Genomic DNA, 22,634 nt, shown 5'->3' on the forward strand with positions numbered 1-22,634 from the left:
CCCCGGGCGCTCAGAAGGGACTGTGCTACGTCGTAACGCAGGGCGCACACATCACGCAAGCGCGTGCCACTCCCATTCATCATGTGCTATGAACCGGAAGGATCAAGAAGTTGAATTGGCGCGCCCGACCCCACTGCCGCTCCCCTCATCTCTAGGTCAGGGCGAGGTAGCGGGACTGACACCGGCGTTCCCCGCCTACCACTGCAGACCCCTCCGCACCAACCGTTCCCGCTCTCACGGCCGCCTTCCGCCCTCCTGCGGGCCGCAACCGCCTCGCTTTCCCGCATTCCGGTGATTAATTACCCATGCTAATTTATTCACAGATCGCCACGCCCTCCCTTGCCAGCACCTTTACGGCAAGGGTGGGATTTTGCGACAGCGGCGCGGTTTGCGGCGTCTGTGGGAGGAAGCGGTAGCCCTCTGCTCTGAGGGGTCCTGGGGGTGGTGCGGGGGTCTCCCCTCGCAGAGCGCTGCTGCCTGCGGTCGGTACAGGGAAGTGTAATTAAAGGGGTGTGTGGGGGTGTATTTAAAGGGGTTTTAGAGGGGGGTAGGTCACGCCGGGGGGCGGGAAGCGGCCGTGGAGTGTGGGTCGGGCCTGGTCCTAGTCGAGCTATGGAGCTCAGCGGCCTGGTGCGAGCCCTGAGGCTGGAGGGGCCGCGGGATGGGGGGCAGCCGGAGCAGCCGTCCCCCGCTGTCCCGCCGGCCGAGCAAGTCCTCCTCCAGATCGGGCTGATCTTCTCTGAGGGGGCTGGCGGTGCCCCCAAGGCCGGTATGCTCAGAGACCTGGGTGCGCTCGTCGAGGCTGCGGACTGCCGGTGGCTTTTTGGAGGCATGAGCCCTGCAACGCTGGGCGAGTTGGTGGCCGCGCTGAATGGCTACGCGGCACCCCCAGCACAGGAGCAAGACGCTGCGGATCTCCCCAGTAAGGACAGCGCGTACGCTGCCACAGCTGAGAGAGCGGCCGATGTTGGCTCAGTGTTTCTACACCTCCTGGCGAAGCTGGAAGCTGCCAAGACCCAGGAGTCTCTGGGTGTCCCCATGGTGGGTCTAATCCTGTGCCGTGTGATGGAACCCCTCTACATCTTTGCCGCCACGCATATTGCGGAGAGGCCCTGGACAAACGCGAAGTCTCAGTCAGTGGCGCAGGAGCTGCTGGCATTGCTGGTTCGGGCTACAGGCTGCGGGTCAGTGGCTGAATTCCTTCGGGGAAAGAATGAAGATGAGGAAGGAAGATTTGGAGCAGTGATGGGGCTCCTGAAACAGGAGTTGACCAAGTGAGTAGGAAGCGGGGGGCAGCGGCGGAGAGGGTGGCGTGTTTGGCTGGTCTCTATGTAGGAAGTACTGGAAACTTTTGGAAAACTCTGTAAGCTCAGGCATTACAAGACACTAGATGATAAATATGGGGCCAAGAGCTTTACAAATACCCCAGTAATGGAAGGTGAGGGGGAATCGGTCAGAGCTTGCTGTCAGCTTAGAGGCCCAGATGCATAGGAAATGAACATCCATTAGTTCCAGTGTTCACTGAGCTTATGTTTGTATTTCCAGAGACACTTGGAAGCGTAACCCTGCCACAAAGTTCGTGTTCTCCTGGACGCTGCCTCAGGTCACCCGGCCCTGGCTTAGCCATTACCTGGAGCGTGTCCTCCCGCCGTCGCTGCTCATTTCGGACGACTACCGGGAGGAGAATAAAATCCTGGGTGTGCGCTGCCTGCATCATATCGTTCTCAACGTGGTAAGGGATTTGAGCTGGGTGGTGACTGAAGGAAGGGTGGGTCAGACGCCTGTTAAGATTCCTAACTTGTAATCCTGGTTCTGCTGTTAACCTAGCAATTCTGCTCCATCTTCCATACTGTCCCTGTGTGTTTAAATATGTGTAGTTCTAATATCTATTACACTAAGTGAAAAATCGCTTTGCCATCTTTTAAACTCAGCTGATTAACATATCAACCTGACAAGTTTGCAGTGGAACTGCAAAAGAGCAGCTGGGGAGGCGAAGGAAAGTGGCTGCTCCTATGCATGGCAGGGTTTAACTTGCATTTTCTTGCAGCATCTGCTCCCGCTTTCTTGTAAGCAGTGTTCCTGATGTGCAGTATGTGCGAGGGTTTGTGAAGGCTGTTCTCTTTCATTAGGTTAAGCGGGTGTTGAATGTGATGCACGGGAATAATGTTCTGTTCTCTGTTGTTGCAGCCAGCTGCTGATCTGTGCCAGTTCAACAGGGCTCAGGTTGTGTTCCATGCCCTTTACAACCATCTTTATTCACGAGGGGCCCCTCTCATCCAGGTAGGACAGCAGAACCTCATTTTAATCTGCCTTGCAGTATTACGTATCTGCCCCACAAGGGATAGCCAGCTTAAGGCATGAGGAGGCAGAGACTGCTTCTTCGCAGGCAGTCCAGTCAGGCTGTTACTAGCTGATGCCTGTGACCGAGAGGCAAAGTAACTCAGTAGATTTCAGGAAAATACCAAAGTAGAGGGAGGACCTCTTGCCTCGTGTCCCCTTTCAAGTGGCGGCCTTGCTGAAGAGGGCCAGTAACAGGCAGTAGAAGTAGTTGGGTCTGTCAGGTGAACTGCAGCAGCTGTGGGTGGTCGGGGGGTTGGAAGTTACTGGCGCTTTGGGGAGGATATCAGAGACACTGCCCAGATTTCCTGTCTCGCACCAAACCAGGCAGTACTGCTGTGCCTGCTGGACTTGTTGCCGATCCTGGAGAGAGCCCAGCGGCAGCAGAAGCAGACCAGACCAACCACCCCCTGCGATGAGGTGCTGCAGCTGGTTCTGACCCACATGGAGGCAGAGCATCGCCTTGCGCTGCGGCGGGTGTATGCCAGGACCCTGCCTGCCTTCGTGCAGAGGTGAGAGCAGCAACCGCAGCCCTGCGGGGACTTGCTTTGGCCTTGGTATATATTTCCCTCCTCAGTGCGTGTTTCTTGGTGTCGGCAGACTTGGCATCCTGATAGCGCGGCACCTGAAGAGGCTGGAGCGAGTTATCCTGGGGTATCTGGAAGTCTGTGATGGCCCCGAGGAAGAAGCCCGACTGGGAATCCTGGAGACACTGCAATGCACCATCGAGCATGCTTGGCCCAGGTACCGGTCTGGAGATGAAAGATACTGTAGAAAGCATATCCTGAATACTGTCCCTCTTTCAGAGCCAAACTTACTGTTGCTTGAGAAAAAGGCCCTGAAATCTTAAGGGAGAATCTGTCACAGGGAGCGATCACTGGCATTACTGCTTTGCTGAAAAACCTGGCCCCAAAATTAAGCTGGGTCCTCATTTTGATCTGACTTCTGCCTGTTCTAGAAGCATCAACTTGGCTAAAAACTAAATCTATGTGCTCTGTGGCAGAACTGTGGAGTTAAGCCCTGTGCTGTGAATGAGTCTGCCCAATGACAGGCATTCCTGATGCACCATCCTAAGGTTACCTCTGTGTTCAGGGTCTGGATCCTACCTCTGGTGGGTGTACTGAATGAGGCAGCTTCTTCAGCCTCGTTGCTGAAGATTAGCAGCTGCTAATCTTAGGCCAGCTACAGTCCTGCTCCACACGTAAATGGCAACTAGCAGCTCCTGCGTGAAGTGTCTAGGAACTGCTAAGCAAGGCTGTGCTTTCCCCTGCCTTGCAAAGAGGATTTAGAATAAGGCGCAGCTGCCGTTTCCCATTGCAGAATGCCATGCAGACTCCCTGTGCTCCTCAAAGCCCTGCTGAAGATGATCTGGGACGTACACACTGACCAAAGTTCAACGCCAGAGCCAGTAAAAGCTGCCTTGCTCCAGGGGGCCACTGAATGCCTCATCCTGCTGGATCGCTGCTCTGAAGGGCAAGTGAAGGTGAGCAGGGGACCCAGGACTGCTTCATCTCTGATCCCTTCCCCCTTAGAAGGAAGGGGCAGCGTGGTGCATGCAAAAGCCCACTTGCTTCCTCAGTCCAACAGTATTTTGAAAGCATCGGTTTCCACCCACCACAACATTAGTACTTGACTTCATCAATAAGTGACTCGATGCATATCGACAGGTACCTATATATGTATAATCCTCTTCCAACAGATAGCTGGGGGAGGGTTGATAACACCACAAACCTGAGTGTGCCAAAGCACTGGAAATTGATGCTTTTCTTGTTTCAGGTCCTGCTGGAAGGTGTGTACAGCAGCTGTGAGGAAAACCGCATACGGGAATGCATCAGAAAAGTGCAAGAGAACACGTGAGGCGTGGCTGATCAATGTTCACCCTGCTTTTTGTACAGTAAAGTTTTTTTTTATTTATTTAAAATTACTGTCTTTCTCATCCCACTCTTGTTAGCCCCATACCTCTCCCAAACAAGATACACTTGGGCGCTCGCCTAGCCACTTGCGGGCTTCTCCATGTCTAGAACAAAGCAGCAGTCCAAGCTGAGCCTTGTAGGGTTGTAGAGGTGGGGAGTCTTCTTCCTTAAAACTGCGCTTCATGCAGGAGTTGCACAAACTTGCTGCAATTGCCAGGGGTTGGGACAGAAACCCTTCTTTTCTTAAAGAAAATTGTTAGTCTAGAATATGGAAAAAAAAAAGTAGTAATTTTTGAGGGTCCTGCACAGAGTGGCAAAGTTGTGACAGATCTGGAGTCCTGTCATTCAGTACAAAATGCGGGTTTAGGAAGGAGTCAGGCTGCTTTTGTTTTGGTGGTTGGCTCTGTTTCTTTTTCATACTCTATTTCAATGTAGGGACGTTTTCTTCTGGCTGGTCCTTTCAGGGGAGTTTTCCCTTTAGATTTGGAGTGAGAGGCTTTCTTCTCTACTTCTTCCTCCTCTTCCGGCTCCTCTTCACTACTTGTCTCCAACTTATCCATGTCCTGAGAGAGACAGACAAGAGTGACATCAAAGGATGCTGTGTAACTAAACCTCCTCTTTCTGCAAAATTATCTCGGGTTTCCATTTTGTAATTCCTGGCTCCCAGCTGTCTAGCCAGAGGAGTTGGGCTGTAGTGGATACAGTGCAGTCTGACTGTATCATTATGACCCACAAATCTGATTTTGCTGGCTCTTATCCCGTCACTAGAGACACCAAGAGGGTGGCATTACTTTCAAACAGCGTAGCCTGACAGTTTGTACCTGGTGCTTCACCTACCTCAAAGTCACTGAGATCACTGTCATCTGCTTCCACAAACTCTCTTTTATCCACGTCCTGTAAGAAATAAAAGTCAGAAGCTAGTACATGCAAACTGAGCACAATACAGTGTCATGGCTTGCAATGGAGGAGCCATCAAGGCCACTGCTTGCACACACACACTTTTTCTGTGTGCACACACACATCTCTCCTAACCTCTTCTTCTCCCCCTGACATCCAAACTAGGATGCCCAGCATGCAGGTGAATCTGAGGTGCTGCACCAGGTCAGGAAAGGATTAACTGTGGTGCTGTGGCTGTGGTGCTGTGGCATTACCTCATCATCATCGTCTTCCTTCTCTGCATCGGACTCGCTCTCGCTTTCTGCATCTTGCTGTTGTAGAGCTTTGTCAAAGGCGTGAATGGGGAAGTTGTAAATGTCTCCATACTGAAAAGGAAAATGTGGATTTTCTGTAAGTCACAGGAGGAAGATAGCCGTTGGTGGTAGGGTCATCTGAAGCCTATGGCCTGCAGGGAGGCAGTACCAAACTAGGCTGAACTTGTGGCTTGGCCCCTTCCCTAATTCTGAAGTACGCACTGCTGTACAGAAAATGAGGGGCTCTGCGTTTTAGGGAAGCAAGTCCTCCAGCCTGTTATACAGTCACTCAAGGGCAGCGTGCCGTCATCCCCTACCCCTCCTACGTGGGCGATGCTTCTCTTTCATACCAACGCCCACCTCCCTCCCTGGAGAACCAGCAGGACAGAGAGCAGTAGGAGCAGTTTTCCTGCTGGGCTCTGAAGGCAGTGATCCTTACTGTATCCTGTTTCAGTCTTTCCAGTAATTCCTTCTCAATGGCGTTATCCAGCTGAGCAGCAATCAAGGCTTTCTCCTAAAAGAGCAAAGAGGAGCTGTGTCAGTTGTTTGAAAGACATGTGGAACAGAAGCGACAGATGGGAGATTCCATGAAAGAGCGGCATTACCTCTCTTCTCTTCTCTCGCCTTTCAATCTTTCTGCGTAAAGGAACAAGCTTCCTCCTACAGGGAATGACAAGCGCTAGTTAGTGAATCTGTCAGCCTCTCATGTAGCAGACGAGCAAATGCTCATTCAGGGCAACAACCAGCAGTTACGTCGTTAGAAATGTGCCTGCAACTAGTTTAAGTGCATTTATACAGGCAGACTACACTGCAATTAAATCTGTTTCAGCCAGGTTCATTCACAAGCCTGCCAAAGCCTCAGGAAAACAGCTAGGTGCCCTCGGGCTCTGTGTACAGCCAGTGACCCTGGCTCTGTGGACGGGCAGCGGCTTGATAAGCCAAACCAACGTGATCACTCTTAGTTGTGTCACTTACTGTCGCTTCAGCGTCAGCTTCCGGATGCGGATGAGGTACTGCGTGATCTTAGTAAATCGCTGCTTGCATTTGTGTCGGATGAACCGCGGCCAGTAGATGAGGTTCTCGTCTATCTCTTCCAGTGCTTTCTCATAGTTCTTGCTTAGCAGGACCTGGGGCGGGGGAGAGGGAAGGAGTTGAACTGCGGAGCAACAACAAAGCGGGGACATACCTGGTTTGGGAGGAATCCCATCGCTCCCTGCCCTCTGCCACCTCTCGGTAAATTATATTAGAGCACGCTCGGTTAACTCACCCGCTCCCAGAGTCGACGGGGAAAAGCTGCCCGCTCTATCGTCTTCATGTACAGGTAACACCGACCTGAAGAAAAGGGGAACGTGATCCCAGGCAAGAGGCTGAGCATGTCCCAGACAGTGGGAGAGTGCTCAGAGCCGGGGTTCCCTCAGGCAGGGGGTATTCGCCCCCTCCCCACCCAAGGGATTGTTCCTTGCAGCTGCCGAACTCTCACCTTTCTCCTCCCTGACGGTCGCATACTGACTGTTCGCCAGCGGGCAGGAGGAGCGGTTGCACAGACCAGTCAGGTTATACTCATTGCGGCAAAAATTCTGGGTTTTTGTCCTGAAAAGAAGAGAGGCAAGGTAAAGGGGAAAGGCTGGAGTACCCCACTGCGCGCCCTGCCCCTCGCCGCCGCCAACCCCATCCTCCTCTGCGCCCCTCGTGCATGGCACTGGGGGCACAAGGACGAGGGGAGCGCCCCGGGCCCTGAGGGGCACCCAAACTCGTCCCTCTCCCCCAAAACCCCCTCACTCACGTTATCTTGTAGGAGCAGAACTGCTTGTTCCCCAGCGTGTCCCAGACAACCTGCCAGGACAAACAGCGGGTGACACTTCGCCCGCCACCTCCCTGCAGACCCCCCCCCCCCGGGCGAGGCTCTAACGGGGCGGGGGGGGGACACCCCGCAAAGATGGGGGTCCCCTCTCTGCACCCCGCTGGCGGGGAGGGTGCGGAGCCACAAGAGGCGCAGGGGCAGCACCTCTGCTGCTGCCACAGCCCCTTTTAACCCCCCCCCCCCCCCCCAAAAAAAAAGCACCCCCAGGGTTGGGGACACCCCCCACCCCCCCCCGCCACGTGGTGGTTGGGGCCGGGGAGGTGGGAGAGCCCCGGGCGGGCGCTGATTGGCTGAGACGCGGCTGCCTGACGGCGGGCGGACGGGACCGACTCAACCGGCGGACTCACGTCATCCGAGTGCATGGTGCTGCTGCCGCCGCCGCCGCCGGCCCGCGCGGCCTAGCGCGCCGCCATCGCCGGAAGGGGCGGGGCGCGGCCAGGTCTCGCGAGAGCGGAGGTGGCGGAGGGAAAGGGCGGGGCCGCGCTGTCATGGCGGCGGCGCGGGGAGGCGCTGTCCGTAGGGCCGCAGCGGTGCCTCGGCCGTTGGCGGGGGGAAATAAACCTGTGGCTCATAAACCTGAGAGGTTATCGTGGCCTGTTGCCGGCGCCCGCCGGCCTGGAGCCCTGTCAAAGTGCGTTGTGCCTGGGCAGCCGCGTCGAGGCCTGTTGTTTTGCTTGAGGCAGCAGGGGGGTGGCAGAGGAGAGGGCCCGGCCTCGGGCCCCGACTGATCTGTCATTTCTCCTCCCTGCTTTTCGCAATAGGAAATGGCAGCTGCCTCGGTGAGGGACGGGGCGGCCCGTACCGTCAGGCCCCGCCGTGCAGACCCGTGCTGTTTAATTTTGCACTGCAGAAGCTGCAAGGGAAATGTTTATTTGCAGGCTCTGGGCCCAAAGGGATAAAGCCCTTTCGTTCACAGCTACCAAGACCCCTCACGTGTGTCCCCCAGCAGCAGAGCTAGCAGTACCTGTTCATGTTGCTGCTAATGTGCTCAAGAAGATGCATTTCTGCAGCAGGATGGGTGAAAATACCAGGTCATTTGATGCAAAGATGACGACCTAATTCTTCCCTCAGAGCAGAGAAACTCCATCGACATCATTGGCACTGCAACTAATTTATTAATTAAAAAAGTCTGAGCTGCCAGTGCCGAAGGAAAGAGCCTGACTTGCGTTGCTGATTGGAGCAGCGAAGCGCTGCTGGGTGAGGCGCCTGGGAAGGGCCGGCTGGCGAGGAGCCCGCCTTGCAGGAACCAGAGGCTCGTCTGCCTTCATGGTGCTCGCAGGGGGTGGATTTCCAGAGCAACCAGCCATGGGGCACGCAGGCGGGATTAGAGGTAATATTTAACAGGGAGGTGCACTGTGGAGGTGTGAATAGATCCCCAAATAGAATGGCTTACTTCTTTTCCTTCCATCACAGAAAGCAAACACATTTTTCCTTTTATTCTTGGCAAAGCAGGGAAACAGGTGGAAGATAAAAATAACCAGTTTTTGAGAACAGGCTTGGCATTAGTCATTTCCAGTCAGCCTAAGAAATATAATTTCATCTTGTATGTGCAAAGCGAGGGGCAATGGGCCCACCGTGGATGTGGGATTGCCTGACAATAGCCATTTATGACCTTTGGTAATGAGTCATAAGGTACCAAATCTTGATGAATTGTTATTATCCTCCTGTTTCCCTGCTGGCAAGCGCATCTGCATTGTGCTGCTGGGGCTCCAGAGCAGTGAATCATCTGTTCTTTCTGGCAAGTGAAATGGCTGTGCATTACACAACTGCTCATTCAAGACAGAAATGAGTTTATATAAACTGCCAACAGTGGAACCAGAGAAGCTGTAAGTTTGAGGTTTCACTGGAAAAAATAAGATCACGGGAATTTTTCTGATACTTACAAAATTAATTTGGTACCTCTATTACTTCACTCTTTCTCTTACTTAACCGTAACATACTTTTACAGACCATTATACTCAATAATTATTGTTAACAGCACAGCTGCTCTCTTTCTAAACTTGTGGCCAGGAAATTGCAAAAGGGCAATTAAATCAATCTATTGTACTTCTCATTGCGATGGGTTAGGATCACAAACACAGCCTGTTGCCCCATCTCAGCTGAGGGGCAGGGATTTTTAAAAATGCTCTATTAGTCACTTATAATCACAAGGGATCTAACTAGCTTTGTTGGCTGAGTCTGTGTCTAAGAGTCTAAAACTGCTTTCAGCCTTATTTCTACCTGAATTTCTTGGAGTTCTTCAAATAATTAATGTAATGGATGGTGGAAGAGACAGACAAGCAGCTGTAAGTAGCACATAAAGAGCACAACACATAAAGCTATACCGAGACAGCAATGAACGGGGTTTTTTAACTGTCTTCAGAGGAGTGTGGAGCACATTAGCAGTACAGTGACATCTTTATTGACGGACTGGCAGTGACACAGACGGATAGCGCCCTGTTGTTACAGAAAGGTTTCGTGCTGGGGATTATAGCAGAATTCTGCAGAAAGAAATCTCTCAAAGCTGATGCTGCTGATTTAATTTTCATTTTCTCCAGTGCTTTTCTTTCAAGAACAGTAAGCGCTTTAAAGACATTGACAAATGCCACAGGACTCATCTGGGAGAGATGTTGGTGTTATCCCCTACTGCATGAGGAGGCTGTGCCCAAGACAATATTGTCCTGCAGGACAGGTTGATATGATTCTCCTCATCTTTGTACCTTTTTTCTACAGATGAGATGTAGTGAGTTTGGGTAACTTGCCTAGAAGTCACACAGCAAATGAGTGGCTTAACTAAATGGATAGAGTCTCTAAATCCTGGGTCTCTGCTCCCTGCTGTGGATTGCACGGCCGAGAGAACGGGTCAGCGATACAGCCTGTGTCCATCCTGTGTCCACAAGTCTTGGGGGCGGCTGGGTTATTCTTGGGTGCTAATACATCCATGTTCTGTTAGCATAATATTAGCTTCAAAACAGGGCATGCATCCTTGCACTTGCTATTCTGCATTTTCTGCCTCCACATCACTGTCATCTGTGAGAGGGAAATCGCGCAGGGTTTTCTGAGTGGTGTAGCTTTTGGTTTGCATGGGGCATTCCTGGCTTAAGATTGCCTGGGTAAAGGAGAGAAGAAATCATGCTTTAGTAAAAATGGTGATTAATTTGAATAGTTAACAGGAGCATTACCCCTTTTAGAGAAAGCCAAAGCAGCCAACAACTTTTGCCCAGGAAATACAAACTGTGAGTTAGGGAAAGGACCATAGTTCTAAAATTTTCTCTATTGTCTGAGGTTTTTGTCCCTTTTTTGAGGGCAGAGTGGAGCCCAAGAGGGAAGACATAATCCCTGGCAAATTTAAATTTATTGTAATTCCCCCCCCAAATATCTGGATTATTAATCCCCTATACTTTAATGGAATAAGGTATACTTAAACTCACAATCTTCTCCTCCTTAGCGGGAGGGTTGCGCAGGTACCAACAGAGAGGAGCGTAAGCGATATTGATAACTCCAATGATGATCATCAGCCAGGGAAACCCAATAGCTCGTACAATCGCACCACCTGTGGATGGACCTGCAAATTTAAAGATTAAAAAAGGCTAAGATGACAGGGAGCAAAAGGTTCCTTTCCAGTTTGGAGGAGGTCTGTGAATCTACGGTGGCTGGGTTGCAGACTCTGTGCAGTGAACTCTGGGTGGAGGAAAGGGAGTGATAAACTGAGTGAGATACACACTGAGTACGTCATCCCACGAGTAAGAGTTCCTCCATACCGATCGCAAAGCCCATGCAGAAGGCGACGTCAGCTATGGCATAGACATTGCCGTAGACAGAGGTGTGGCGAAGATCCACGAGGTAACCCATGGTAGGCATCATGGAGGAGTCCACCATTCCTGCCCAAAGCAAGAAGGACCTGATCAGTCATCGCCTTCTCCGAGGGCAGCGGAGAGAGCTGCATTTGATCTGTGTTGCACAGCCTGAACACCAACAGCTTACCTATGGCAAAGCCAAGCCCACCATTTGGGCCAATCAGCCCGTAAATGTTTTTGGCCAGAGGTACCTTTGAGAGGGGAGAGAGAGAGAGAGTATATGAATAAGGTGAGAAGAGCTTGCTGAGCTGTGCAGGTGTAACGTAGATCTGCAAAACGGATACACACGCGCAACCACTGATCATCTACTGACTGCTGGGCACGTAACCTGGTTTCAGTACTCTTGCCCACACTGCCCCTGCTGATCCCTCTACAGAAAGGTCTTGAAATTGTCTTGGGCTACTTACACAGAGGAGACTAACTCCCACCACAGCCATGCCAATCAGGGAGCACAGCCACCTGCAACGAGGCCACAGTTAGAGGGCAGATGTTCTTGGTGTGTACAACACCACGAGCATAATTCATGCTGAAAGCGCAGGTCTGGGCTGGGTTGAGCTGAAATCTTTTATGTTCCACTTACCGGCCCATTTTGTTAGCCAGAATCCCGAAGAGATTGGTGCCGATGAGGTAGGATATACTGGCAGGGAGGAAGGCCATCCCTGGGAGACAGAGAAACAGTAAAAAAGAGTGTGTCATCCCCAAGCAAATACAGGGGATCTGCAAAAATGTTCACTTTTCTAGCTGCCTCTCTCATTCGGAGAATATCATGAGCCAAGCAAGGCAAGCCAATGTCCAGCGCCCACTCTGTGGGTGCCCATCCATGCAGCGGTGCTTGTCTGTGTCCTCCACTGTCATTCCTCCGTGTCACGGCTGCGCTGGCTGCCCCCTTCCTCCATCCCCTGTAGAAGGGTGGGGGTCCTGCTATGAAGACAGAGGGAGACATAGAAAATGTGTTTGCTTTTGATGGGGTGGGAAACTGAGGCACGCAGAGGTGCAGTGATTCACTCACAAGATCTGTGAGACAACCAGAAGCTAAATGCAGAACTTTTTTGTCCCCACTGTTTTAATAAGCTCGTCCTTCTCTCCTGTCGTAGTTTCTTCCTTTTCCACCTTTCTCCCCTTGCCTTCTGCTTTTCACTTACTAAATAAAGAGGAATAAAATAACTGCTTAAGTAAAAAGCTTGGGGATCATTATGTAGTCAAAATTAAATATTTGCACTGTTTGCTGATTTACCAGTTGTTTATTTTTAATATACTCTCCCGCCAACTATAAATAAAACTGAACAGCTCCATTTCACTAAGACAACTTCCTTATTGAAACACACTGATTTGTGTTTGATTTTCTTTCCTCTCTTTAACAGCTACAGAACACGGTTAATCCTGCAGGTTTAGTCCAAGCTCTTCTGGTGGTTTTGTTTTTTTTTCTAGAATTATGGGAGTGGGCAAACCGAGCATACAAACAAAGAAGCCCCTTGAGTTCATAATAGTTTGTGAGATGGGTGGCTTGCAGTTGAACTGTGTCTAAATTCAAACTGCTCTCAAATCTCAGGTACCCGAAAATCCAGTGAATATATTTGGGATGTTCTTTGATGTCTACTGACCTCTGGGTCCTGCTAAGTCACCTCAGAGGTTGCCCTTCAGTTCAGTGGTGACAGGGGCAGCCCTGAGTGCTTTTCTCAGCCTGTGACATTTGTGGTTACCATGCAGCTACACTGTCCCTTCTCCCCACTGCCAGAATACTTGGGACGCTGCTTTACCCTTGTCCATCCTTGCTCAATCACTTGCTCATGAGAAGCATCGTAGGCTCTTATCAGAATGGATGCTCCTGCCTGACCAGAGGATAACTTGATTAGAAGCGCTCTCAGCTCTCCTGCTCCCAGGCTGCAATTCAATTTGGGATCTAAGTGTAGCCTGGGGCACCCCCCTGGTCATTCCTCAGCCAATTGGGTTTTATAACAATTAGTTTTTATTTTCGTAGCAAACACAGACAATGTTATCTCCATATCACATTTTCTAGGCAGCTGGTAATTAGCACGTACCATCCTGTCCTGCCTGGGACTCTCTAAATGGCCTTGTTTTACTCAGAGCTGCCTCTGCAAAACCCATCTGGCTGCCACGATTTCAGCCCAGCACGATACCATTATCTGCCCTGCAGAAGACAGGATTCAACAGGCTTCCCATGCACACAACAGCCTTTCTTCCACCGTTATTGCTCTTGTGGGGAGTCTGATTCCATACAATTTTTTCAATAATAGAGAAAAACACATTGTATAGCTACCACTAAGGACATTTCCAGCTGAAATTGGAGCAACGCGCAGCCTGGGATCACTCACTCTGTGCGGGTGAGGGCATATGTTTTCTTCTTTTTTAGAATGATATAAGAGATTATTCAATCCATCTCACAGTGCCAAAGCAGGACCGGTTCTAGCTAAATTATATCAAGCAGCTGTTCAGGAGTGGAGGCTGCAAAGCACAACACCTACCCAGCTGCCATTTCGGGGAGCACATGGTTTGCATCATCCAGATGGGCAAGGTGGGCTCGAGCATGGCCACCCCCATGTTGGAGAAGCAGAGGGCTCCTGATGGGGAGAAAAGGGAGAAATGCTCTGTTTTAGCCACCTTTTGCTGCTGTTTCGAGCAGGCATGAGTGAATCTCTTTAATCAGGAGACGCAGGTGCACAAAGAGGAGCGCGGTGCGTGCTGACGACCGCCTTTACCTGCAGCGATCAGGATGTAGGGGTCTCGCAGGAGGGTGGACACCGGCGTGCCTTTGGTGCTCTGCAGGATGGCAAAGCGGGGGGTTACGTTGGTGGAGAACTGCGTGTGCGTTCGCACCCATCCGCGGCTGGGTGCCTGCACAGCCCTCGTCCCCGGGGGAGCGCGCGCCCGCTTCGTTCACGCCGCATGGCACCCGCTCACATATGCGCACCCGTCTGTACTCACCTCTGGGGAGATCTTAGAGGGCTGCAGTATGCAGAGCTGCAAAGCTGGGAAGAAAACACTGATGTTAGCTTACTTCTGGAGGCAGCATCCCTTCAATCCACATTTCCCTCTGGCTTTTCCTTCAGCCCGACCCCTTTCATCAGCAGAGCCCCTGGGGATGCAGCAACTGTGTTTGGGGCCATCGTTCAAGCGGGCAGGGGGAGAGGTGAGTCCCAGCTCTGCTCCCATGGGAGCGAGCAGCAAAACTCCCTGAAGTGGACTGTGTTAGAATTGTTTTGTCGACCCACGAGGCAGTCAAATATGCAAATGCTCTCCGTCAGGCTGCCAGCTGCCTGCTGCGGAGCCACAACTAGAGCATGACAGAAATTAGATGTGGAAAAGAATAGGATTACAAAAGGAAGTTTCACATGTACGGGACCTACGTTTCATCTTCCAAAAGCTCTTACATGCTTCATTAAAGATGTCTTGCATTACATCTAGGCAAAGATGGTAGCTGTGACTATAATTTAATTAGCTTAATACTTCCCACTAAAAATGCACATTTCTGCTGTCTGTAACTTTGCCGTTACACTCTGAAGGCTCTCATGGCCTGCATCTGTAATACAGCTATCAGAGAAAGAACAAGGATCGCTCGCCATTTATGCTGGCAAAGTCTAATTCCTTCGTGGCATGGTGAAGAGGCTGCAGACAAGAGTGCCTTTCACAAAGAATTCACAGTTCAAAGAGCTTTACTGAATGTGCTATTTAAGCCATTAAAGCAATCAGGGGGTTTATTAAGTAATGAGGGACTAATTCTTACTATATTGCTATGTCAATCATCTGGTGGTAGAAAACATATGATTTAGCAATAACAGAGCAACCAGTGCTGATGATATCACCCGTGTTGTATTAATGTGCTTCTTCCTTCACACAAGATTCTCCCCGAAATGTCTGCATTTCAGTCTTTTCCCATGTTATTTTTTTTGGTAGGATTAAACCGTTTGGCTTCTCACCTCCATCCAAGAGAGCGAGGAATGCCAGGACCAGGAAGGGAGACGATTTCCCCACGAATTCGTACATCACGCTCCCAAAGGGGGCCCCAACTGCAAGGGAAAGGTTGGGTCACACAGCGGCAGTGCCACCGTCCCCAGCGCCTGGGCAGCAGCGCTCGGCTCCTGCCGTCGTGGTTTTCCCTGAATCCCCCGGCGGGTGTTTGGTGAAGGTGGTGGGAAGGTGTCGGGTCCCGTGGGCAGTGGCCGTGGAGAGTGGGCAGAGGGAGGGAGGAGGACAGGCCAGCCATGCCCGTGGGATGCCACCGGGGAAGGGGCACAGGCAGGCAGGTGGAAGCCGTAGGTGATGGCCAACAAAGCTCCGGAGATGCTGTTGATGTAAACCCCATTGGGAGCAAGGTTTCCTTACTCAGCACACCCAAGGCCAAGCCTCCGAGAGCGATCCCCATTGCGTTGCCCCTCTCGAAGTCGTCCGTGTACACGCTGGCCAGCATGCCCAAGCCTGGGAGCAGAGAGAAAGTGGAGGCCACGTGAGGCTGGCTGGTGCTGTGGTGGTGGGGCTCCTCTCTGAAAGCAGCCTGGGTTTTGGGGGGGCTTTATCTGCTTGCCAGCTGGGCTGTGGGGGTGCACCCCCTGCAGCAGCCAGGCAGGTGCAGCGAGGAGGAGGAGTTTGAAGCCGAGGAAGGCACTTAGTTTGTCTGCGCTGCTGATCATTCCCAAGACAATAACTGGACCCAGACAAGGGGAGCTAACGCAGAGACTAAGTTATAGCTAAAACATTTACCCATTTACCTGCGACTGATGAGAATGATGACCCAATGCCTTGGAGGGCTCGGGCGATGAACAGCAAGGTGTAGGTGCCTGAGAAGGCAAACACTGCGGAGGAAGGAGAGAGATGGCATCAGGCAGAACTGCGGACTGAGCGTTAAAACCCTGCAGAGGGTAAGAGCAGCCTCAGCTTGCACCAGTTTGGGTGCTGGAGGGGGCAGGGTGCTGCTCATCCTTTCTTGTCACCGATTTCTGAGACTGGTTGCTCTGCTCACACTCCTTTCTCCAGCACGGGGACAGCAGTGCAGGCACAGACCAAAGTCTTTTCTCCTGTGCTGCTGTGTAGGAAGGGCCGCCAGAAGGGCAATACTCACTGACTGTGGAGAGGAACATGATGGTGAATCCGATGAACATGGGGATGTGGTATCCTATCCTGGAAAGGGGAAAAAGAGGCACGATCTCAGGGAGGATTCCTCATTCCAGCTTGAGATTTGGTCTTGCCGCCCAGCCTTTACACACAGATCTCTGTGGGCTGGCGAGCATCTCCTGAACGTGCGGATGTGCCCGTGAGTGCTGTTCAAGGAAGCACCCAGTGTCTAAGTGCCCTCAGATAATACTGTAAAGCACACCCAGAGACACCGCTCTGTTTTGCCAACTCATCTGCCCACCCAGACCACGTGGAGATGAGCCCAGCACCCCTCACACGTGTCTTCTAGAGACAAAGGCAAAGAAATACTCAGGGGCAGAAAATCTGAACATTATATTCATAGCAGGGTGGGAATCTCTGTTTATTTGATGGTTACTGGTATTAAATAGCATCTGTCTGCACCTGAAGAGAGCATTAGTGAGGCTTATGTTGTAATATAAACTTGCAAGCCATTTGTAGGCTTTTAGAAAAGGTAAAATTCATGCTTATCTTGATGCATATATTCTCCTCCTTGCTATTCTACCCACCGGCTCCTGTAATTCCATGGTTCAGGAGCTGCCTGTCCCTGAAGGGCTTACACCCCGGTACAAACCCAGGTCTCTGACCTACCTGTTGGTCAGGAGACCCACAGCTGGGTTGACCACCAGCTGTATGAGAGCCTTGGAGGCAAACAGCAGACCCACACGGACATTTTCCTTGGCGAGGAACTCCTCGCCCTCCGGGCAGCCGCTCGGCACTGGTGGGCTGCTGGGGGGGGGCTGCGGCAGGCGGCTGCTCTCCGTCCCGTTCACCAGCTCCTCAGTGCTGGTGGAGCCCAAGACAGTCACCGTGGTGTTGTCAAAATAGGAGAACATGGAGGAGAAAAGAGGAGCCTTCAAGGCTGGAGGAGCCGGCTCAGTCCGGGCTGGGGCAACAGAGCCGTTGGTGCCTTCATATTCTGTTGTATAAAGGAAGGTGGGGATGATCGGTACTGGAAGAAAAGCCAGGGAAGGGATTAGTTAGTGATTTTACTCCACTTTCTGGCTCAGCACACAGCTGAACTGAATGGTGCTGGCCAAATGTCAGTGTCCTGGAAGCTCCCAGCCCTCCCCATGGCTCTCCCTGCGCAGGGACCCTGCGGCATCAACCAGAGACCGACCGAGGCGCTTAAACCCCGAGGCGGCACCCGAAGAGCACAGCGAGAGCCGGACGCCGTACCCACGACTGTCAGCAGCATGTTGTCCAGCAGCAGCGCGACGAACACCACCACCAGCACCAGCCTCCGCGACGCTCTGCCTGCTGCCAGCCAGCGCCAGGGCTCGCGTTCGGCAGCCGGAGGCATGGTCGAGAGCCGGGAGCTCAGCCTGGGTCCTGCTGGCTCCTGGTCTTCAGGGCTGAAGGTCTCCTATAACCTTTAAAGAAAACACTCCGCGTTACAACCTCCCACAGCTCATGGCTTCTCCCTCGAGAAAGCAACTCCTGAGGTCACTTAGCGCCTGTGTCCTCCAAGAGCTGGGTGCTGTTCCCTAGGAGCTGGGACCACCAGCTTTGCTGTCAGAGACCGTGGTTTTATCAAGCTTGCATTTAAAGTTGCAGATGGAGTGCGCTCTAACCCCTTTCCACTCTCCTGAGACATCTTGTACCTGCCTCAAGGCATCATTTAAGTCTTCTTCCAAAGACTCAAAGCGCACATCAAGCCGGTAGCTTATCTGTGGTAATCTCTACATCTTTTACTCCATGTTTGTTCTTTGGAGATTAAATTTGGTCTCAAAGGAAATTCATTTACCTTACATGTCTTTTCATTTGACCTAATTGAAATGTCATGGCAAGATACAGGACTTAAAAGCCTAACATATGTGATTAAGATCAGGGCTTCAGAGGGGCTGAGAGAAGATTGCTTGCTCAGTCACACCGAAAATATCAATCAGAAATTTGCACTAAACCAACCAAACAACTAGCCAAATAGCTCTTAAGCACTTCAGAGACTAAGTGGCAAAATGAATGGAGCTGAGTCTGAGTTATCACTCTTTCCAATAATCCTGTGGTTTCCTAAAATCCCAGGCAATGATATTTATCAATTTTTAATTTAAAAAAGCAAACTGTCCAAAACCTCTATCTTCAAATATGAGTGCCACACAAGTCGCCAAGTTGGGAAATGGGGATGTTTTCTCACTGTACCTCCAAGTACTAGTAAATACCAAATAATAGAATTAATGCAAGAGAAGATATGTATATATATAAATTAAGAGAGAGAGAGAGAAAGAGGAAGGAAGCATAGACAATAAAGACATGTAGACTAATGTAGCCCTTAGGTCTCAAGCCACAAACCCTGTCCCCTTCTCAATGCAAACCTGTTGCGTGGCGCAGAGGAAAACAAACTCTCACCTTGGAGCCCATCTTGGTGCGAGGAGCCGGCTGCTGCTGCGGGAGGCGGTGAGGTCTGCAGCTGCTGCTCCTGGAGGATTTATGATTACCTTTTATCAGAAGAGGATATGAGTGTCCCTCTTCCATGGAGATTTGATTGGAACCTCAAACAAGTTTCATTCAGCCCTGCAGCTCCCTCTGCGTCAGAGCAGGACGATGGGGTGGGCTGAGGGGGACTGGGAGGAGAGAGGCAGGAATGTTTATCTGCAGCAGAGGCACCCTCTCTCCAGGCTTTCATGAACGCTTATCTCTCTCCTAGCACCTTAACTCTTGCCTGGGTCTGAGCACACCGAACGTGCCGCCCCGGGACTGCACAGCCCTCTGCTCTGTGGGGGAAGCCTGCTTTGCCCCGTCGATGGGTGGTTACGAGGGGCAGCGAACGGATTCATCACTGGGAGGCAAGGCTGGCATTGTTAAATGGCCCTGGGAAATGCATTTATAAAATACATAATAGTCTAGGTCTTGGAATACTCTCCAGTGACTGATGGCCGTTCTCTTGCTGCCTAATGCTGCTTGTCCTTGGTACGGCTGCCCTCATTCCAACTGTGACTCCGTGTTACACATCCTGGAGTAAAACTGGCCAGATTTCACCGACGAGACCCGCAACACCCCAGGGATTTTTTGGTTAACTCCAAAACTCAGGGATCACAATTTGGTGAAAGAGGCTTATCGCATCAGTCGCTCGTTCCTGCTCCCTCCGCACGTGTTTGCCCGTCACCATGGGCCATACGTCTGCGTTTACCGGCTTGAGCCCACGGACGTTGGCAGCGAGCGCCGGTGCGTGGGTTGGGTGCGTGTCTGTCGCTGCCTGCACCAGGCGGGTGGTGAAGGAGAGACATCGGCCGGCGAGTGGGGAAGGACTCGCTGCGTAGGCGGGAGAAGCTTCTGCAGGATACACAGCTGAAAAGGCAGCAGAGGGGGGTGTTAAGGGTCTGTGTAGAGGCTTTGCAGGGAGATCTGCGTTGCTTTACAGCCTGCGAAGGGAGGGACAGGAGCTGCGTGGCCAACAATTCCCGCAGCAGGCAGTACCAGAGTCGCTGCTTGTCCCACGGGATGCGGTACAAGGAGCTCCCTCCAAAGCATCCCTTCTCAGGCAGGTTTTTTCCTTTACGTGCTGAATGTTTTTAGCATTAGAAGGAAAATAAACTGAAAGAGAGCTCTTCCTCAAAGAGAAATATTTAGGTCACTGAGTCTCATGCTGTGGGCTGGTCCATAGGATGCTGACAAGCTGCCTTTGCCTAGTCCACAACGTAGATCAGCTTTTCAGGGTTTCCAAAATTATAAGTGTGATAATAAGCGTTCATAGTGGATGTAGATATTTTTAAGGCCAGAATGCACTGATCTGGCCCATTATTTCTGAGAGGTGTGTGGGAATCTCGCCTCTCCCCTGGGTATCAGCAGGTTATGGTCCCTCCACATCTGAGGTCTGCCCCTGCCTCCTCCCCACAGAAGGATGCTGGCAGTGGGGTGCCTGTCCACAGCCTTTCCCCATGCTGGTATGCTGTCTGCTTTATCTCCAGGGACATGGAGATGCTTCTTGGATTAACAAGGTGCATTTCTCATAAGCAGCGCTGTATGGAAAATTATATCTGTGCATGGGTGAGGTACAGCAAATGCCATTTACAATGTGATCTCTTTCTTCCATCATTTCTGTTTTCTTAAACTTTTGACACTTTGCTCCATGATTTCTTTTTTAAACCAAAACCAATACCATCATTCATTCAGGATACAGAGATTTACCACAGAGAAAGAAAATAAATCCTAAACATATTCACCTTTTCTCTCTTGGCGCATAAATCTGCCATTGAGGCCATTTTTCTGGCTTCTGCATGGCCAAAAACTATTGCCAATAACGTGAGATGAGTACATCCTACCAAGGAATTCCCTGGGTGTGCATTAGAGCAGAAGTTGAAGCCTTTAAATATATTTCATGAGCTGAGAATTGAATGTCTAGGCCTGGAAATTACCTTCTAAATATCTGCAAAGTAGACAGAGGATGAGCAGTGCAGCACTACCATCTACTGAGGGAGCTCAGAATTGCTCAGCTGTACCTTGGGCTCTGGGTAGAAAACAATTCAGATTCTCCTTCAGGTGAGGAGGGGTATGTGGAAACAGTAGTAGTTATTATTATTATTATTATTATTATTGTTGTTGTTGTTGTTGTTGTTGTTGTTATCTTTTTTCTTTTGTAGGCCCCAAGGACATGTAGGACACCATCTCATTTGGCAGCTGAAGGAGATTGCAGTGTTGTGTCACTTGTTTTGCAGAGATGATGGGAAGGCTTACTCAGATGTGCTTTGGAAGCATTTCCATGTGTCTGTCAGATTTTTCCAGGCAGTTCTCTTTGAGATTTTTTTTTTTTTAAGCCATTATAAATGTTTGCCATGAATTTTTCTTTCAATAACCCTACAGAAAAAAAATGACTACAATTTTCTTCCTGGCCAGACTGAGGTAGTAAAGTATAGTGAATATTTCTTATGTAATGAAAAGTATAAGAGAATTTATGGGCTGTCTCGAGGCCCAGCATAGGATGTGGGCCTGAAAAATCGCTGATAGCAGACCTCACGCTAGCTCTGGAGGTTGATTGCAATTCTGGTGAATTCGGTTGACAGCAGGCTTCGCTCGCCGAGATTGCTGTCTGCTGCTGACTCACCTGAGGTGCAGTGAAATACATCTGCTGTGCAGCGAGGGCTCCTGAGTACCAGCACAAAGCAGCATTTTACAAACCAGCGTGAGACAAATGGCTTATAGATGTAATACCACCAGCCCTGGGTCAGGTGAACACGACAGCGTAAACAGAGATTGGAACAGGCACCCATAAAACCATACTTTGCTTTAAAGTCACTCTCTGCTAATATTTCCTTTACCAGAAGGTTTCTGTTACCCAGCGCTGGAACCGTTGCCTGTTGCCTTATGCTCTCCTGTGGGCGAATTTGCATCGTCCTCTCAAATGCTATGAACTGAATAAAAATATTTAGAAAACAAAAAAAGGTCTGTTTTGAGCAATTGGAGTTTGCATCCCTGGGCCACCTTTTAGCCAGGCTTTGAATGCAGGTGGAAGCGGTTTGCAAAGTGGTGCCGGTTGAAGTAACCCTTAAGGCTGCCATTTAGCGAGTCCTGCTGGTTTGTGTTTTGTTAAGTCCTTTTGAATATTAACAAACGCGAGAGCTCGGTAATGTGCGCAAGGTCACGTTGCATTAGAAGGAGAGCTGAAACCTGGCCAAAGCCTTCCAGTTTTGTGTTTAATCCACTCGACGGTGTTGTCCCGATGTCTGGGGATTATTTATTGTGTTTACTCCCTCCTTAGTCAAACAGATTCTTGTGCGATTGTTTGTTTTTTTCCCATCAGTCTCACCAGTCCTTGGTACTTTATTGCTCCTCCAAACAAGCACGGAATTGCCAATAGACCTTTGAAAATGTATTCCCCCAAAATATTTCTAGTTTTAGCGTAAAAGGAGATAGAATATTGGTTTATAACATGAAATAATTCTATCTCACTGCTAAGTGTGTGGGGGAGAACAAACAGCAACTATTAAAATTTAACATGTATGAAGAGATACATAAGCCATAAGGAAATAGAAGGTTGACAGACTAATGGTTTCCTGGAAAAAGGTGTTTACAAATAACCCACTGTCTTTTTTTTTTAATTAAATTAAAGGTTTAGAGGGTAAGGCAGCTCTCATTCTGTCCTTTAAGCAATTGTACCAGTCAGCCCTTGATGTTTGAGTACGCAGCATCAGTGCAGGTGGGGTGTTTCCATTGACAGCCCTGTCTCATTGCCAGTTTGTACTTTATTTCTCATCTATCTCCTATCTTCCCTAAGCAGCTACTGTTACGCTCTTAGATCAGAGCGCTGGTTTTAGATGAAACATATCCATGAGAGCACGGCTGAGGTGTAAGGACACATACGGGGCTTGTGGGACACCAAACCCCATTGCCGGAGCAGTGCCGAGCCAAGGCAGCGGGG

The 22,634-nt window shown here is 50.5% G+C and overlaps 3 protein-coding genes and 1 non-coding gene across 4 annotated transcripts; 1 reads left to right on the forward strand and 3 right to left on the reverse strand.

The window, feature by feature from the left end:
- Window positions 1-8: 8 nt before the first annotated feature.
- LOC138688871 (small nucleolar RNA U13) lies at window positions 9-103 on the reverse strand. Its single transcript, XR_011327671.1, has one exon. It is a non-coding gene; the product is annotated as a small nucleolar RNA U13 (small nucleolar RNA).
- A 159-nt stretch (window positions 104-262) lies between these two features.
- Window positions 263-4,258, forward strand: TTI2 (TELO2 interacting protein 2). Its single transcript, XM_069800949.1, has 7 exons — window positions 263-1,274; window positions 1,546-1,732; window positions 2,188-2,280; window positions 2,665-2,849; window positions 2,938-3,081; window positions 3,658-3,820; window positions 4,114-4,258. The coding sequence occupies exons 1-7, from the start codon at window positions 613-615 to the stop codon at window positions 4,192-4,194; spliced, it is 1,515 nt and encodes a 504-aa protein (XP_069657050.1). The 5' UTR covers window positions 263-612; the 3' UTR covers window positions 4,195-4,258.
- MAK16 (MAK16 homolog) lies at window positions 4,206-7,759 on the reverse strand. The gene is made up of 10 exons (XM_069800950.1): window positions 7,649-7,759; window positions 7,224-7,273; window positions 6,921-7,030; window positions 6,708-6,772; window positions 6,416-6,567; window positions 6,046-6,100; window positions 5,880-5,954; window positions 5,402-5,512; window positions 5,088-5,144; window positions 4,206-4,813 (listed from the first exon to the last, which is right to left on the reverse strand). The coding sequence occupies exons 1-10, from the start codon at window positions 7,661-7,663 to the stop codon at window positions 4,625-4,627; spliced, it is 879 nt and encodes a 292-aa protein (XP_069657051.1). The 5' UTR covers window positions 7,664-7,759; the 3' UTR covers window positions 4,206-4,624.
- Window positions 7,760-9,811: 2,052 nt separating this feature from the next.
- On the reverse strand, window positions 9,812-18,779 carry SLC18A1 (solute carrier family 18 member A1). Its single transcript, XM_069800955.1, has 16 exons — window positions 18,629-18,779; window positions 17,462-17,655; window positions 16,874-17,234; window positions 16,212-16,270; window positions 15,862-15,945; window positions 15,479-15,571; window positions 15,073-15,162; window positions 14,081-14,124; window positions 13,855-13,915; window positions 13,621-13,716; window positions 11,718-11,796; window positions 11,545-11,596; window positions 11,265-11,328; window positions 11,042-11,161; window positions 10,712-10,845; window positions 9,812-10,389 (listed from the first exon to the last, which is right to left on the reverse strand). Exons 2-16 carry the CDS (start codon window positions 17,583-17,585, stop codon window positions 10,276-10,278), a joined length of 1,575 nt encoding a protein of 524 aa, XP_069657056.1. The 5' UTR covers window positions 17,586-17,655; window positions 18,629-18,779; the 3' UTR covers window positions 9,812-10,275.
- Window positions 18,780-22,634: the final 3,855 nt, after the last annotated feature.

The sequence above is a fragment of the Haliaeetus albicilla genome, chromosome 13 (genome assembly GCF_947461875.1).
Source record: "Haliaeetus albicilla chromosome 13, bHalAlb1.1, whole genome shotgun sequence".
Taxonomy (NCBI): domain Eukaryota; kingdom Metazoa; phylum Chordata; class Aves; order Accipitriformes; family Accipitridae; genus Haliaeetus; species Haliaeetus albicilla.

Bases quoted from the DNA above. Each gene is read 5' to 3' on its own strand.
- TTI2 (XM_069800949.1), top strand. From the start codon at position 613: ATGGAGCTCAGCGGCCTGGTGCGAGCCCTGAGGCTGGAGGGGCCGCGG. The intron at 1,275-1,545 runs GTGAGTAGGAAG...TTGTATTTCCAG, and splicing joins CTGAAACAGGAGTTGACCAA to AGACACTTGGAAGCGTAACC. The intron at 3,821-4,113 runs GTGAGCAGGGGA...TTCTTGTTTCAG, and splicing joins GCTCTGAAGGGCAAGTGAAG to GTCCTGCTGGAAGGTGTGTA.
- MAK16 (XM_069800950.1), bottom strand. The intron at 6,101-6,415 runs GTAAGTGACACA...CATTCCCTGTAG, and splicing joins AAGCTGACGCTGAAGCGACA to GAGGAAGCTTGTTCCTTTAC. The intron at 4,814-5,087 runs GTAGGTGAAGCA...TGTCTCTCTCAG, and splicing joins GTGATCTCAGTGACTTTGAG to GACATGGATAAGTTGGAGAC.
- SLC18A1 (XM_069800955.1), bottom strand. From the start codon at position 17,585: ATGCCTCCGGCTGCCGAACGCGAGCCCTGGCGCTGGCTGGCAGCAGGC. The intron at 17,235-17,461 runs GTACGGCGTCCG...CTTTTCTTCCAG, and splicing joins CATGCTGCTGACAGTCGTGG to TACCGATCATCCCCACCTTC. The intron at 13,717-13,854 runs GTAAAGGCGGTC...TCTCCCCATCAG, and splicing joins CTACATCCTGATCGCTGCAG to GAGCCCTCTGCTTCTCCAAC.